The sequence below is a fragment of the Aplidium turbinatum genome, chromosome 4 (assembly GCF_918807975.1).
Source record: "Aplidium turbinatum chromosome 4, kaAplTurb1.1, whole genome shotgun sequence".
NCBI classification, from domain to species: Eukaryota; Metazoa; Chordata; class Ascidiacea; order Aplousobranchia; family Polyclinidae; genus Aplidium; species Aplidium turbinatum.
The window spans coordinates 21,759,313-21,776,439 of NC_137475.1; the positions used below are offsets into that span (position 1 = coordinate 21,759,313).

Consider the following 17,127-nt stretch of genomic DNA (forward strand, 5'->3'; position numbering starts at 1 on the left):
CTCGTCTATTTACAGAACAATACAGAATGATTTACATGGTCGAATGCTTTGGAAGCATCAAGAAATACCGCAAACATAGGGCTACCATGACTGACATAGTGGGAAATGGCCTGCTTAAGCATGTGTACACACATGTCAGTACTGTGTTTCGATTTAAAGCCAAATTGGTTGTCAGTAGTGTATAGAAAATGCTCAATGTGATACAAAGTGAAATGTTCAAACAACTTAGAAATGACACTAGCAATGGCTATTGGTCTAAAGTTTCCAGTGTCACTGATGTCAGATCTGCTATTTTTAACAATAGGTACCAACACAGTCTTCAGACAACTGTTTGGTACAAACCCATGAAAGAGACATATATTAAAAAATAAACTTATGTACAAAGCAGTAACTGGGTGAGAGTGAATAATATGCTCAGCAAAAATATTATCTGGGCCAGCAGAGCGGTTCAAAGACAACTTTCGACACAACATAAATACAGTATCAACGGTACACAAATACCTGCTGCTATCAGCATAATTGGACGAATTGATAACATAGGAATGAACAAAATCTTTGGGTTGACTACTGGACTCAACAGAGTTGAGCAGTGTTCTATAATGATTTTCCCACATATGAGCTATATCAGAGCTACCTGTAGCCCCACCTACTGAAAGTGGTAAAGGAGGTTTTCCTTTGTCACGATTTATGTGCTTCCAGAATTTGTTTGTTGGACAGCCTGCAATTAACTTATTAGCTAAATTATCAGCTTTTATACAGTCTTTTTTTCCTTTTACACCGCCGTAGTGCATACTTGAAGTCCTTTCTACTGCAGGTCATACTAGAATAAAATGGGCCATTGCGTGGCCTCCCGTGGTCCACCCACAATGAGTAGCTATCACGTGCAAGATCATGTGCTTGCCTGACAGTATCGTTCCATCCGGGAACCACATTTTGACTGTGTCTTTGAAAGGTAACAAAGCAGCTAGATGCATCCAGCATGGCGTTGACAATGCCGTCATAAAGCATAGTTATATCCTCCAAATGTGAAGGATTGTTACACATAGGATTTCTACAAGTAATAGAGGTAGGTACAGGTATGTGTGAAACCATGTGCTCAGTTGCACGATAATAGGCAGATTTTTCAGAAGGGGAAATCCTGTCCCAGTTAATTCGGTCAGCTTTCTCATGTGATTCAGGTTCGGATCTAGCTAATGAATTGCATGCTATTTCAACCAGAAGTGGTCGGTGATCTGAGATCAGGTAGCTATGCAACACTTCAATTTTGGTAATGGCATGTGCAGCAGCAGTTGATAGGCAGTGATCTAGCCAACTGGTTGTTCCATGAGCATCACTGACATAAGTGAAAGTATCAGCAGGTAAATTAAGAATATCTGACATTATGCAGCTATGATCATTACAAAAACACTCCAGTACCTCACCAAAACTATTAGTATTACTTGCATTGAAGTCCCCCATGATATAATAATAATAATAATGGTGGTGCAAGCACAGTAGTGCTTTTTCACCTTCATGATAACTTACATAGCAATATTAAATGAATAAAAAAACAAAATAGAATACCAACAAGGAAGTCATAACAAGAGAAATAACACTAAGAAAAAAAAACGAGTCAATACTACCTAGAGCATACATCCTATAAAAGCACAGCATAACACTAAAAACTCAAACAAAAACACCTGGGGCTGGAGACACCATATAAGATAGAGTATAACTGTCAGTAGAGATAGGTATACAATACATCATACAAAGTGGGCTACATACGGTATATATATATACTGTACAAGTTACAAGATGTAATAAAATATCAACGTTAGTGGAGGTCAAATTAGGATTGTTTACTGTGTGGCACATAACATTCAAATTACTAAGATAATTCACATACTCATCCATGTTGGCATCTGAGCAATAAGGCATATATACATTTAAAAAAACAAAACTAGCACAATCCATATGGAGCTCAAGGCCAATAATAGAGTCATCATGACTGGTTAAACTTGTAGCCTTTAGGCTTTTATGCCATAGTATAGCTGTTCCTCCGAATGGTCTTCCCAGCCTAATGCCATGGCTGTCATCCATGGGAGAGTAACCAATGACATGATGGTTGTTGCTCAATTGGGATAACTCAGGTAATCTTTGCTTAGATATCCAAGTCTCTTGAAGCAAGATGATGTCAAACTTTTCACAGAGTACGCGTATATCACCAGCAGAGGAGGATAAACCTCTGCAGTTATATGAGACAACAGACAAGTTTGTGTTGTTGTTGAATGTATTAATTACCAGGAGTGCCCGTTGACACTGGCAGCTTCGAAAAAAATCTCTTTAACAGAATGCCGGAAGGCCAGCATCCTGGATTCAGTGATTCTTTAATTGTTACATCATGGATACTTATGTGAAAAGATGAGTATGTATCATACCTTGACTGGAGTTTATCACAGGTGTTTACCACAGGAGTTTATCACAGATGACCGTTTGGTCTTTTCGCAGTCTCCTCGTCATATGACACACAACCGATTATTGTATACTTTGTATTCTTTTCATGTTTGTGTTTGTGACAAATAAATGAACTGACTGACTGACTGACTGACTGACTGACAGGTGATCTTTGAGGCATTTGCAAATTGGTCTTTGACGAAGTTTTTCATTTCTTCAGCAGTGGTATCTGGATCAAGCCTAGACACAAATACCTCAGCAGGACGTTTCTTCTTCTCAACAACTTTAAGGAGCGTGCTGGCCAATGTACCAACTCGAGGTTTAGGTTTCTTTCTTTTTCGGACAACTGTCCAGCTATTGTTACTCATATTGTCTTGTGGGCTGTCCTCCAAATCACCTTGGTGACCATTTCTGCTGGTGAATGAGGTGCCAGTGATGCCATTTTTAGACACTGGCTGAGCCATCAACACTGTTGAGTATTTTCGGGACATGACATTTTTAACAATGCTACCATTAATTTCTGGTGCATGATTAGACCCAGGTACAGGGTGGTTTCCAGGTAGAATATTGGGTACTTGTTGTTCTAGGGCAGGGGTCGGCAAACTTTCTGTACTACTGGGCCAAATCTACAAACTTCCGGTAACGTACGGGCCGCATAAATTTCAACCTATAAACAATCGCCACATTATCCTTAAAATCATGGCGCACCTGCAACTCCTATTCCTGTGTCTATTGCACAATGAGACGTGTATGTTGCCGTTTCATATATATTATCAAACACGTATTAAAACGCAATGCATTGTTTTTATTTACTTATCATTTATCAATGTGAAGGATGATGTTGTTTCTGTGTCATGGCCAAGGTGTTTAAATCAACTGGCAACTTTGTTGATGATATTTGCAATACGTCATTCAAATGACTATCTGACAGGCGAGTGTGAAGTTTATTCTTTGCGTAATTCATTTTTGAAAAAAGCTGCTCACAGCAATATGTGCTTCCAAACATGCACATTACACGTTTTGCATTGTCATACAGATGAGGATAGGTGGATTTCTGGACATACGGTATTTTCTTTATAAAAGTTGGCAATTGGAACTGAATTGTATTGGGCCTTCAATATGTTGGATGATTGAAGTTCAATTATTTCCATTTGCATCTCATGTGCCACAGTATTGACATCCATTGAAAACCATAATTTTGAGAGATTTTGCAGCATACATGGGAGTTACCGAGTAATGTTGGGACACATATTAAAAAGCTTTTTGTTATGATATAAAATAAATTCATGCGTAGATAATGATGAAACTTTGGTTTATGCACTAAAAGTAAGATCGTTCAAGGGCCGCAAAAAGTTTGTCCGCGGGCCGCATTTGGCCCGCGGGCCGCAGTTTGCCGACCCCTGTTCTAGGGAGACATTGTTACCCTTCCTAATTAGTGCAGAAGTCTCAGACACCATAGACCTTAGCTCCTGCATCTGGGCTGAGAGGGAATTTTGTTCAGAAAGTTCCTTTTTCAGTTCATGCACTTCATTGCGGAGGTTGCATAGACTTTGCATCCACGCTGATGCGTCAATATTTTTTACTTCGAGACTTGGAAAGTCACATGTAGAGGTGACAAATACTAAATCAGGAATGTCATCTTGGTGGCCAACCTTGTGAAGCACTTCCATAATGTCCTTGATGTTCATTTCATCCTTGTTGTCACCTTGTCTTCTCACCTTGCGCACTGTAGACAAATATCCAAAAAGGGTATCTTTAGCTTTCACTATATCCTCAGCATTATAGTGATCAACAACTAACTTAACAAGTAGGTCAGTCTTCACAAAGTTCATGCGGTTAAACATAAACCACAGGATTGAGTTGACAACAACTTCTTGTGCCATTACTCCGTGAGGCAAAATCAGAAATTTTCACATACAGATTCAATAAATGTTTAATTATCACTTATAGCAACTTATTTACAGACTTAACCTTAATAACCTTGATTACAAATAGAATGTTATTATAAACACTTGCGGTGGGTCACTAGATCGGCCAGTGCTGAGATCTTAACTACTAAGTACTGTAGCTGGTTTGGTAGATACATGCATTAGACATTTGTATTTTTGTAGTGATTTTCAAGCAAAACAGAAGTTTTTTGTTACTTGTTCGAGTGTGTTATTGTTGAAAATACTCTCTAACCGTAATAGAAACTTGTCAGTCGCAATAACGATGCTGATGATGTAAGTAAAAGTCTTTAAAGTCATATTTTTTTTGGTGGTGCAGAAAGTTGTCAAACCGATAACAGTGAAACAACGACATTGCTACGGGGTCAAGTTAAGAAGTTATAAAGTCATATTTTTTGTTTTAGATCATAAAATAGACTTTTCATTTTTACTTTAAAATATTACAAAGATTGGACCGTATAATTTGTGGAAGGGAGTTAATTTGCATTGTAACATCATCTTGACACATTATTTTGCAACACACAATCCAGTCTGAATATTATAAACACTTGCGGTAGGTCACCATATTTCGTACCGAAGTATTTTTCTGACTTGTTTGTTAGAGTACCGGTAGCTGAGTATCGTTTGAAACTCGAAAGACGCTTTCGATTGTGATGACAACTACGACTTGCCTTGCATGTTTTATACCAAGTATTCTTCAGGTCATTGCAATTTGTGAGCACGCTTCTCCAGAATGTCGTGACCTACATATATATAGGTCACCAATCGAATGATTGTCCGCAATGGGCAAAATGAAGTAAAGGTGGGACAGATGCATGTGACCAATACAAAGACAAGTGTCTGTAATCCCAGACCATAATCTTATGTGCTAAATGTTGTACGGTACTGCAAACAAAGACGTTGAATCTATGTAAAATATTGCAATGATAAATCTAATAAAATTTTGAAAAATCATTTGGTGATCTGCTTTGTTAAGTCAACATGTCAAGCAAATCTGTAAAAACGAAAAGATCTGGCTTTAGCTGAAAGAGTAATTGTAATCAAAGAGTTAGAGAGGAAAACGCTGCAGAAAGTTGTTGCAGCAAAATTTGATGTGGCACAGGCGCAAATTTCACGGATATGGAAAGCACGGGAAAAGCTCTTGAACAACCATCGTAACAACATTGACAAAACTCACCTTAAGCAAGTAGAAGTTGTGTTTTATTAACGCTGAAGAAAACGCTACAGCCACCAACATAGCACATGCCATCTGTTTGTTTTTTGCTGAGACTTTTCTTGACTTGTAAAAATTTGGTTATGTTTTATTTATTTCGGTCATTTTTTCCGATGAAAATATTTCCTTTCAAGTAGCTGATACAAACCAAAATTTGCACTTCCTGACTAGCCACAACTTAAGTTTCGCTGCGAAACGTTGTCGTGTTTTATCTGAGAAAAGTTAGAACAGACAAAGTTTCTTCAACGTTCATCAGCGAAACTCAACCTTGCAACACTCGGTCGAATTGACTATATATTTTTTTGGACATTTTGACCAAATTGACTATATTTTTTTCGGACATTTTGCTGCACAATTAGTGTTCTAGACGCTATAAATCGTATGTGCGCGGAAAATCCAATGTCTCATAAAGACTTGCTATTAATTTACATTTGCAATGTTGTATGTGAACGTACCAATAAAACTTCAATGGACAGGATCCACCACAGACTGTGTAGGACTTCTCAAAAGGCATAAGTCATAATTTTAACTTGGGCACTTAAAGTCAACTGATTAAGTCAACAAAGTAAAAATTAAAAGTAATATTTTACGATCTAAAACAGAAAATATGACTTTATAACGACTGACAAGCTTCGATAACTTCAACCACTCCTTGGCCATTCGTTTGTCTCTTTTCTGAGGGGTTTCTCTAAAGTCTCACGATATACCGAGACGTCGCAAAGCAACTAGATAAGTTATATAATATATGTCACCACTGTTCCGAACGGTTAAACTTTCGCTACCGTCGCCCACTTGGCTCGTCGCCCACTTGGTCCGTCACCCACTTGGTCCGTCGGCCGCTTGACTCGTCGCCCACCTGGTCTTGCCCAAGTGGGTATCGCCCAGTTTGTCTCGCCCACTTGTCGTGTACCGGCGGCGAAGGGTCTGGGGAGCCTCCCCCAGAAAATTTTGAAAAATTGCTTTGAATTTGGCGCATTTTCAACAAAAATTTGGTGCATTTGTTTTAGAGGCATAGACTGAAAGCATCATTTTCAATATCGTGACGTCACACGCGTGCCAAACGCCACACGCATGCCCGGCTACGCCACTGATCACCAGCTAGCTAGAATTTCTTACCAAAGTAATCAAGATAGAACAACTGAATTCATCTTTGAAGATACCTTGCTTGTGCATTGCTCGATGCTTCTGCACTTTGGCATGGTAGGTAGGAGTAACAAATATTGTTTTACATACCATAAATAAAAATAACCCCATTTAAATATTCAGTTGTGATGTCATAAAAGACTCAGAAAAATAAACATTGCAGGAAACCGGCTCATGGTAACCATGCGGATTCAGAAAAAAGTACGTAACAATAGAGAAATTATAATTAAATGTAATAAAACACAGACATACTAATTAAAAAATAAAGAGCCCAAAATGTAGATACCAAACTCATGTTCAGCAAACAAATAAATGCAGACAATCAAAAACTCATGTTCAGCAAACAAACAAATACAGACATACTACTTCTGTTCGAATAAACTTTGTTTAATCAATTAAAGTAGTTTTGATGATACTAATTTTAGTACAAAAAATCAAAAGGTCTGGCTGCACTACTTCTAAAAATATAGTTAGGCTGGGTAATTTGATCACAAAAATAACTAATATATTCTAAGTTTGCATACAGATGGTGACGTAGGATTCAAAGAACCCAATTAGCCTAACAGTACGTATTTAAATTTATTCAATGTCTGAATATTGAATAATATTCAATTGTCGGACTTGCAGAAGGCGTCATTGGATTTTCAAAAAATCGTCAAATTGTAGCAGACCCTTTTATAAAAGTAACCAAACAAAGCTAAGCAACACCTTAACATTGCCTTTAACAGGTATAACATTTTTTTGTTAAATGTTGTGGTGTTGCTTAGGTATGTCCGTTTATGGTTGAAAAAGTACTGTAACCTCTCCACCTGAATTGTTTTATAAAAGTATTCACCAGATTTATATAAATTCATATTTTGTAGTTGCCCAAATCAAGATGATGCATTTATGGATATTATGAAAATAATTAAAGACTTTGTAAATTTTGATGCCGAGGCAACTGCATCATGCCCATTTGGGCAGTTTTATAAATACAGTAGAACTCAGTTAATCCGGATTCGGATAATCTGGATCTTTGCCTAATCCGAATAAAACTGGAAGTACAAATGATTTGTAATCTTTTTCTTGAGAAACAGCTTTGGATTATCCGGATTATTTAATCCGGATCTTCGCCTATTCTGGACAAAAGTTGCACTTTATCGCTTTATCCGGATTTGCCCATGATTACTTTGTTTGACCGTGATTTTTTGTAAGTTTTCCATAGAAACTCGTCTTCGGTAACTGTTTTCAAAAGTTTTGAGTGACTACAGATTATTCCGACACGCATGTCTGAAGATGTAACTTTTGCCAGTGTGTTCTTGCTTTAGATGTAGAGTCTACAAATACATTCATTTTACATGCATACTGCATTTCAAAAGAGCTCTATCACTGGGTGGCTAATGTGGTGATCGCGCGTCTCGGAATTGGCACGTGACCACACTAATGCGTTCAATTTCGATGATTTTTACCGATACCCTTCTATCTAGATTCTAGGTAACGTCAGGCTTGATAGAACCGTCATCGGTTAATCCGGATCTTCGCCTAATCCGGATGGAATCGCCGGTCAAATCGAATCTGGATTAACTGAGTTCTGCTGTAGACTATGATCAGATAATTTCATATATTTTGTTGCCCAAATCGAAACAATACAGTTTTGTAAATGGGAAAAATTAATGAATTTGTTCATTTTGGGGAAACTGCCTCACGCTAATTTAGGCAGTTGCATAAACAGACTAATCACTTTCATCAAATAATTTCATGTTTTCAGCTGCCCAAATCAACACGATGCGTTTGTGAATATTAATAAAATTAGCTATATAGCAAATTTTGCGTTTTGATTTGGGCAGTTTCACAAAAGTATTAGAGACATATTTTGGTGGCTGCCCAAATTAGCATTATAATGCAGTTAGTTAAATGCATTTCGTACTACAGTTTGATTACCATGCAATACAATACATCAATACGGGTGTGCCAAATGAAAATTTTGCGGTACATTTCTTGTGCAAATAAGATTCTGTACTTAGTTTGATAGGTAAAATATATTAATTCATAGTTTTTCTTAAATCATGCAATTTTGTAGCTTTTCATATATCAATTTTTGCCCTAATAATTGCAAGATTTTGCCCGAATTTGCGACGTTTTGAAACAACAGGGGGGGGGGCGGCTATGCATGGTACACACAATAACGTTGACAGGTGGTTCCTCTGGTACTTTTGGACCAGAGATTATTTTAGGGGGCTTGAGAACAAAGGAAACATAGCGCATACTTTGGAGTTCTATTGTTTTATTTTTTATAGAGCTTTTTTTCAAAGGGGCCTCATCCGTACTGGGCCCAACTTGCTCTTTCCACGGCCCTGAGTACACAACACATGTTCGCTAGGAATCCAACATGTTCATTTGGTCAGTGAAAGAAGAAGCCTGACAACTTTGATGCTTGAAACCAGAGTGGTAGTCAGGGAGAGAGCAGAAGGGGCAATTACCCCCCTCCCGAAGTATTTTAAACAAACATTTCAACTCTTCCGTTATAACATCTATTACATACTCGTCTTTTATTTTTACACTCCAACAACACAAACATTTTCTCAACATAGTCAAAGCATCTAAACCACCACATGGGACACTCAAAAACGACAAAACTAAATACAAGCACTCAACTATCCTGGAATTTTTTTTTTATTTTCGTCCAAAAACTTATGCAGGCATTTCGCTCTTTCGTACACTGCAGGAATATTTCTGTTTGTAGGCTTATATTATTTTTGCGCTAATAGGCTACATATTAAATTTCTATTCCAGATTGAAGTTCCTAACGGTAACATGTATATAGTAGGTTTAGCCTATGCGGCATGCGCACTATGCAGCCTTTTCTCCCACGATAGAAATATCCTACTTTCTGGCTGTAAATAATTTTTTGTACAACACTGTTGGATTTATCATAGAAATATTTACATGGATTTTTTTATACAGGCGTTTCATCATGTTAGATGTTGCATTATATAATTACTGTTTTAACACTTTGAAAAGTTTAATGACAAGATTCGTCATAAGGCATCTGCAGCTAATAAGGCCCGGCCAGTAATAAGGCCCACCCCCCGGATCTATGTTGTTATAAACCTTTTAAACAAAATTGGAAGCTCTGATTGCTGCTATGGTGAATAGAAACTAACTGATAAAGTTTCACAGCCTAAAGTTGAGAACTTTTTGAGTTACAGAAAGTTGAAGTTTGGGGGGACTGAAATTGAGTGGTTTCATTAATTTTCACATATTTTAGACTGTTCTGCAGTTAACAAACCGCTTTGACTTCCGTTTTCTTGCATTTTATGTGAAAGATATGTGCATGCTGATGCAAAATAAATTTGAACTTTTTTTCTAATTAAAGCAAGACTGATAATGATGATCAGACTAGGCTAATTTTGGTAATGAGGCCCATGGGCCCCTGGGGTAACGTTGTGCACTCCTGGTTAAAAAAGTGAGGGTTAAAGACTTGAGTGACCTAAACAATTCTTGTTACACCATTAATCCAATTTGTTATTGCAATGGAAATATCATAATTTCAAAATCAAAATACTTTATCATCCCTACCATATCTAAAAACACCATGTCGCTTTTTAAAAAATGGAGCATGGGGCGGGGGAGGGAATAGTTGTCTCTGTGTATTTACTTATTAGTTATGTGCCTGTGTTGTCGATTAGAATTTGTTTTGTGGTGTTGTTATAGTGAAAATACAACTTTTCCATCACTTTTGGTGCTAATTCAAACCGGGCCTTATTCACAACACGTGCATCTAATAAGGCCCGCTTGAGATTTTTTTTAATATTTTACAACCCCTTTTACTTAAAAACTTGTTTCATAGATATGTTGTTTAGATAGACCCAAAGTATCCTCATTCCAAGTTTCGTTTAAAATTATGCAGTATTTAGAAAAATATTGAGGTTTGAAAATTAGCGGGCCTTATTAGCTGCAGGTGCCTTAGATCATGTCCAGGAGTAGGCCTAATTTATGTAAATTGGTGATGGATGCTACTACTGCTAGAACAGTTCGTGATGGCAATCGCCTACTTGTCATTATGATACAAGTCAAATGTGCATCTATGGATAAAAGGTCAAGACAGTCAATATCCATTACTGGCTGAACTATAGAATCAAGCTGTTTGGGCTTCTACGGTGGAAGTATGCTATAGCTGCCAGAGGCGTACAGGAGTCGTAGTTTTGGAGCTGCCAAACGACACTACTGAATAGAAGGCCAGATTCACAAGCGGATCGGGCAAAAACTGTTTTTGAAACACAACACTCCCATTCCGTCAAGTGCTGCAGTGGAAAGGTTGTTTTCATTTGGCAAGGATATTTTAAGCCAAAAGGGCAGGCCTAAGTGACGAGCCCTTTGAAATGCTCGTATTTCTCAAAGGAAATACACATATTTAAATGAGGAATTTTTTTTAAATAAAACATTGTTGGTTTTGTACTTGTGCTGTTAGCATGGATGGCTCTAACACTATCTGTCAAACATTGCGGTTAAACTGGAATTGCATGCAGAGCTGGCCAGGTGTAGAATTTTATTTTCAGATTTGTGAGTAACTGAAAGTAACTAGTAACTGTAACTAGTTACTTTTTAAAAATCGGTAGTGGTAACTCAGTTACTATTTTGGTCAAGTAACTGTAACTCAGTTACTTTTGAAAGTAACTTTTCCCACCTTTGCTTCCACCTTCAACTTCACTTCTCAGGGTTAGCGCATTGTGTAGTGTCCTTTTGAGAGCATTCTCAACAACCCCACCTTGTGTCGACAACCATCCACATTACAACAACTTGCTGTTGAGAAGCATCTTAAGCAGCAGTTGTCAGTTTTCAATTTGTTGTTGCAGCAAAATTATACCAAAGGCAAGTCAATCTACGTTATTAAACTGAAGCCAGCAGATAAAATAGACAGGTAGATGAAAAGGGATTGAACGGAGAATTTCACTCAAACAGAGGGCTTATATCGAAAATGCAAAGTGAATTCTTGCAGACAAAAGCCAAAGACGTTTTATCAGTTATCGTAACAAAACAAGCTAAAGGCAATTTTATTTTTTGAAAATTATGTTTTTATAGATTTTGGTCTATTTACGGCGGCTCAAATACAACCGCAGCTTCATGTAAACTGCTTGCATTAATTTGCGCATACTCATGCTCACAAACTGAAATGACCACTTTCCCATGTTTTACGATGAAACCAAAACTAGAAAATTAAAAATTTTAACGGAAATTTAAAAAAAAATTAAGAGTTCTTAGAATGTCCTGTTGTATTCTAAACCCAGAACTAAAGTTGGATTTAAAAAAAGCCGATTAAACCCCCTCTCCCCACTATGAAAAGACAGAAAAATAGCTTGAAATCCGCCTTTACATGCCTGCCTTTGCATGCTGTGACACCAACCGACCAGGATGTGAAAGGGGCACCACCATGACATCAGTCATCCGTGTTGGGGTTTTGATTTATTTTTCCTGTGGTCACATTTTTTATGTAACTGTCCACTATTTGAACAGGATCGCATTTTACATAAAGCGAGGTGCGGTGGCACGATCACTTGCACCAAGTACGACAGCATCCCCACCCTCAAGCACTCCGACCATCGCCCGGTGTATGCCTTGTATGAAGTTGATCTACGGTCAGGTAACAAAAGGTTAGTATTCATTTTTTTTTATTTGTAAAAAAAGCAAACTATCCAAACGCTTGCTGTACACCGGAGATGGTGAACTACCAGATCACAAGGTGAATGTATAACTATTTCTTTAGCGATTCACTTGTTCTAAAGATTGCAACAAAATGTCACAAAAATTTTCAATGGCGAATAAGTGTCAAAAATTAGCTGAACACGACATTCAGGTGCAATCAATTTGGTTTTGGGCGATTTAGGCATTATTTCGAACCAGTAAAGTGTATTTTATTGGATGCACGATATTTTCTACTGCCTTTTTTTCAGGGTATGTAGCTATCGTGTTTTTTTTCACCAATCGACCTCTTCCTAAATAATCTCAAATCTCCAGGTTATCTCTGAGTCCTGGCAGATTCAATAGAGAGGTCTATGTGGAGGCTGCTCGCCGGAGGGCACACTGCATGAAGAACCAGCGAAGTTATGTCTGTATTTTGCTTTAATTTTTTTGTTTCTTACACATTTCATCCGACAACCTTCTTTTTTCGTGCATACATCGTTGACTGATGTTTAAATGAACTTCGTCTGTTTTTACACTCTTATGTTGGACATTGGTCACATTCGCAGAAGTAATTTCGGTTCAGAAGTTTTGGTACTTTTCTGAAATATTAATCTTGTTGCATTAATTTAGCAACAAAACATTGTAATTCAACGTTTCGCAAACCCGTAACGATTGAATAAGCCATATTCCCAGTCTAGGACTATTCGGAGTTCCCGATTCGGAGGTATGCCAATTCGGAGACAGCCTTTTTCCGGAGATTTTTTTCCATCTGTTTATTCAACAGAATTATAATAGAGGCGGTGGGATGACGCAACGAATGAGGTGTTGGCTTTCCAGTGATGCCAACCTGGTTCAACTCCCGGCTTCAGCTGTTTGTTGAAAACACCGCTCACCTCTACCTAGGCCCTAGGGTGTAATAAATTGGGTGGGCATAATTGTTGCAGGAAAGGCAGCAGAGGGAAATGAACTAGCCAGTGGCCACCTTAGTGCCGAAGGCTTAGTACAATGAGAACTTTATTTTCTCATACCTGACACTTGAATCAAGTATGGGCCCACCAAAGGGTGGAAAAGTTCATGCAATTATTCTAGTTCCAAATTTCCCATCCATACTTGTTATGCATGAAGCAATCGTTTTCCTAAAATGTAATAAATTAACCTGTAGGCCAACCATTTTTCTTTTTCAGGTCTGTGTAATCGCTCCTCCCCTCAATGTTACTAGCATGATACACCACTGTGACATCAACAATTATAGGTTAGGTTAATTGCCTAACCTATAAAATAATTGTTGCTAGATATCGATATGTACCCTCAAGATCAGGGCCGTGTGAGCATCATATTTGGTGCCTCCCCCCCCCCCTCCCCGAAATCCACTAGTAGGTCCCTATGTTTTGTGATGGCTCTTAAAAATAGAATAGAAAGCGTTAGGTTATGGCTTCAAACTCTTTCAATTGAGTTAAAATTTCACATTAATCATTTCAACAAAGAGTAGGCTAAACAATTTTAAGATTTTTTACAAATAAATAGTAGACATGTCGACAATGCAGTAGTTGATCTAGAAAAGGACCTGAGTTTTAACAAAGCAAAATTTATAAGGTAACTGCACAATGAAAAACTTAATGTCTAAAAAAGTAAAGGTGGATAGGGTGATATTGTTTTGGTTACTTTTTATGCATTTTTGGCGCAATAATGCTTGTTGTTTATCAAGATGCACATTCTGTATGTAACGATAAGTTGCTTTGTATGTAACCAAATTCATCAAGTTAAAATTTGATTTGGGTAGAGGTTTGGTTTAAGATTTAAGTTAGCTTAACATTTCAAAACAAATTCATTCACGACCACAGAAGGATTTCAATAATTTATTTCTAGAAAATCTTGAAACCCCCATCCGGGGGGTTACACACAAGTCCTTGCGTGATTTAAGCTATTGATTATGGAGCTTCTGTAGCAGATATTTTATATTTTAGATGGTAAAAAACATTGTATAGACTACAATGAGTGGGCCCCTAAACATCCTGTAAACCTGACAATGGCCATTGAGAGGCACCCCTATGGATGAGAGCTGACTGCCTAAAATGACTCAATGTGATGCTAGCCGTCGTAACATGTGTGCGGTAAAGTAAAATTTATGTATGTTCTAAACAATTTCTACATGCTCTTAAAGTCTAAAAATACTTTTACCTCTGATTTAACCTATTTTATGAATTTTATACTATTTTTGCATTGCTTAGGTATTTTATGCAATGCATGATTTTGCATGCCCTATCTAACCCATGGAAGACGTTCAATGACATCATAAAAACACTATCGCTTGAGATCATCTTGCCATAAACTTACCGGTTCACGAACCGAAAGGCGTAATATGCAAGTTCATAGTTTCCAATCATATCACACACAAGTCTGCTGCATCTCACCTAGACGGGTGATCGGTTTCTAATAAATATTTATTCTTTTCATCCACTACGATACCTGTATTTGAAAGCGATAGTTTTTTTTGTGTCAATGCGTTTACAGTATTTTTTATCGCGAGCCTATTGGTTTTTCTGCGTCGATCCCAAGTCGTTACACAGATTTTACTTTCAACCAATATTAGCAAAAAGTTTAGAAAAATTGAATTCATGATAGGCCTAATATGGCGGAAAAGGGGACATGTAGCCTATTTGTAAACGTTTCAATTATTATTGAATGATCTCACCGCGATTTCAATCATATGATTTCAAAAGAAGAGCAAGGTTCGGCTAATTTTCATTGAACTTCAATTCATTTATCGAACCATCGAGATTGTACCACGGTGTACAGTATTCCCGTTAAACATGGTTTCGTTCGATCGTAACCTTAATAACTTTATAAAATCCCCACATATCTGTAATTCAGTGGACATTTATGATTTCGATCATTTTTTATTCTGTTTACAAGATATTTTCACCTAAGAGTTTGCTCCAGTATTAACTTTTAAGTACCGTATTTTTTTTTCTAGACAAATATGGTTATCGCTTTTTCTCGTAGAAAATTTCTGCAAATTTAAGAAGCAACGTGATGAAAAGTAATGCTGGATGAAATATCTGCAAATAAGTTATGGTTTCGAAAGCTTGTTCAATTCATAAATTTGTAGCATGCACATTGCACACTGCACAGTATAACGGCTGGACTGCAAAGCTATAACTGTATTGAAAGCGATAATCTTACTGCCCCATTTTATTGCAAGTTGTTAGTGATGTATCTTACTTACCGTTAGGTCATGTTTTCTACGCGATGTTTCAGTTACTGTGCGTTCTTGGTGCTAGACGAGTTTCCGTCATTTTGTGCAATTCTGAATATTTTACCTTTTCATGGCCGAGACATGCTCTTATGTTGATTCAACGCTTCATCACCTCGAATTGCGTGTTTTGTTCCATGTACACATTGCATTAAACTAATGTAATTCGTCAGTGTCGTTGTGTGGGGGAGTTGACGTTCATTGTTGATCGTGAAAGCTCCCACTTCAAGATAGTGCATTAACTGAGGCCAGTTTATCGTTTTCGTGATGCTTTGAAACTACTTTGGCAAGATTAAGAGGTTTCAGAAAAATAAAGACGACGGGGTCGACTGCGAAAAAAATTAAATGGTGATTGGTTTTACGTCAGCCTGCATGATTGATGTTAAATAAAGTCCAACCGTACTTCACACGTTTGGTCCCGATCAGGCTGAGGTCCCGATCAGGCCACATTACGAGTATTAAACAAGTATAGAACATGTATTAAACAATGGTGAATATGGTTTCATCTGGTAAGGTTACGATATTAGAGAAATATTGATTATTATGCATTTTGAAGAGTTAATTTAAAAAAAGCCTAATTCGCGGAATTTGGCCAATCTGGCAACCCCGCGACTGGAAGCAACTTTTAAATCGCTTCCACGATTAGTTAAAAGAAACGTAAATTGCGCAAACTTTGCGCTGCTTTTTTCCTTTCTTTCAAACTTGTTTCTTCTTATTGCAAAAATGAGAGCAATGGATGCAATACGAATCTTTGCTTCCATTAGCTTCCAACTTTTTTTAAATTAAAACCGAGTTAATACCATACGGGGGGCATGAGTTAAAAACCGCTCTAAATCGCATTCAGGTAAAGAAATTACGAAATCGTTTTACTGAAAAATATGTGGGCATTCAAATGTCTCAAATAATATTGAATCTTACTAGGCTACATCAGATTTTTGTTAGTTTCATTAAATTTGTTCTTGTTCCCTAATAAAATAAGTTTTCATCTTTGATGTTTGTTTTGTATCTTTATCCTGCATTGCGGTAATATGGGTAAAACTTTATACTTGTCAGGAAAAGTATTATAAAGCATTTATTCACTATGAACACTGAGCAGTGCTGAAAAACTCCACTTTAAAGGGGAAATTTTTTCATTTATGGTTGGTAGTTAGCCTACTAGCAATAGTCAACATGGGTGGTGGGCATTTGAAAGGAACATTAACCTAAACCTTTTCTGACAAATGCACTTACTTTTGACAGCTAAAAATATCAGTGATAAGATCTCTTGCATTATGTCACAAATGATCTGCAAGAAGTAGGCTATCAATGACAGAGTGTCTAAGAGCGGTTCTCAAAGGGTCGAATGCACCAACAGTGATTAACTTAAACAATGATTAAAGTTAATCATTGATTAACTAAACAGTGATTAAAGTTAATTCGTTGTTGGTATGCACCAACAAAATTTTGTGCATGATTAGTTAATCAATCTTCTTCTCTCG

General features: G+C 37.3%; 1 protein-coding gene across 1 annotated transcript in view; it reads left to right on the plus strand.

Annotated features, from left to right (window-relative positions):
* Window positions 1–16,529, plus strand: part of LOC145769407 (phosphatidylinositol polyphosphate 5-phosphatase type IV-like) — a 123,125-nt gene extending 106,596 nt beyond the window's left edge. The window contains exons 8-9 of the mRNA XM_082581042.1: window positions 12,229–12,365; window positions 12,730–16,529. Coding sequence (XP_082437168.1) covers window positions 12,229–12,365; window positions 12,730–12,838 — 246 coding nt within the window. The 3' untranslated portion in view covers window positions 12,839–16,529. The remainder of the gene's footprint in view (window positions 1–12,228; window positions 12,366–12,729) is intronic.
* Window positions 16,530–17,127: the final 598 nt, after the last annotated feature.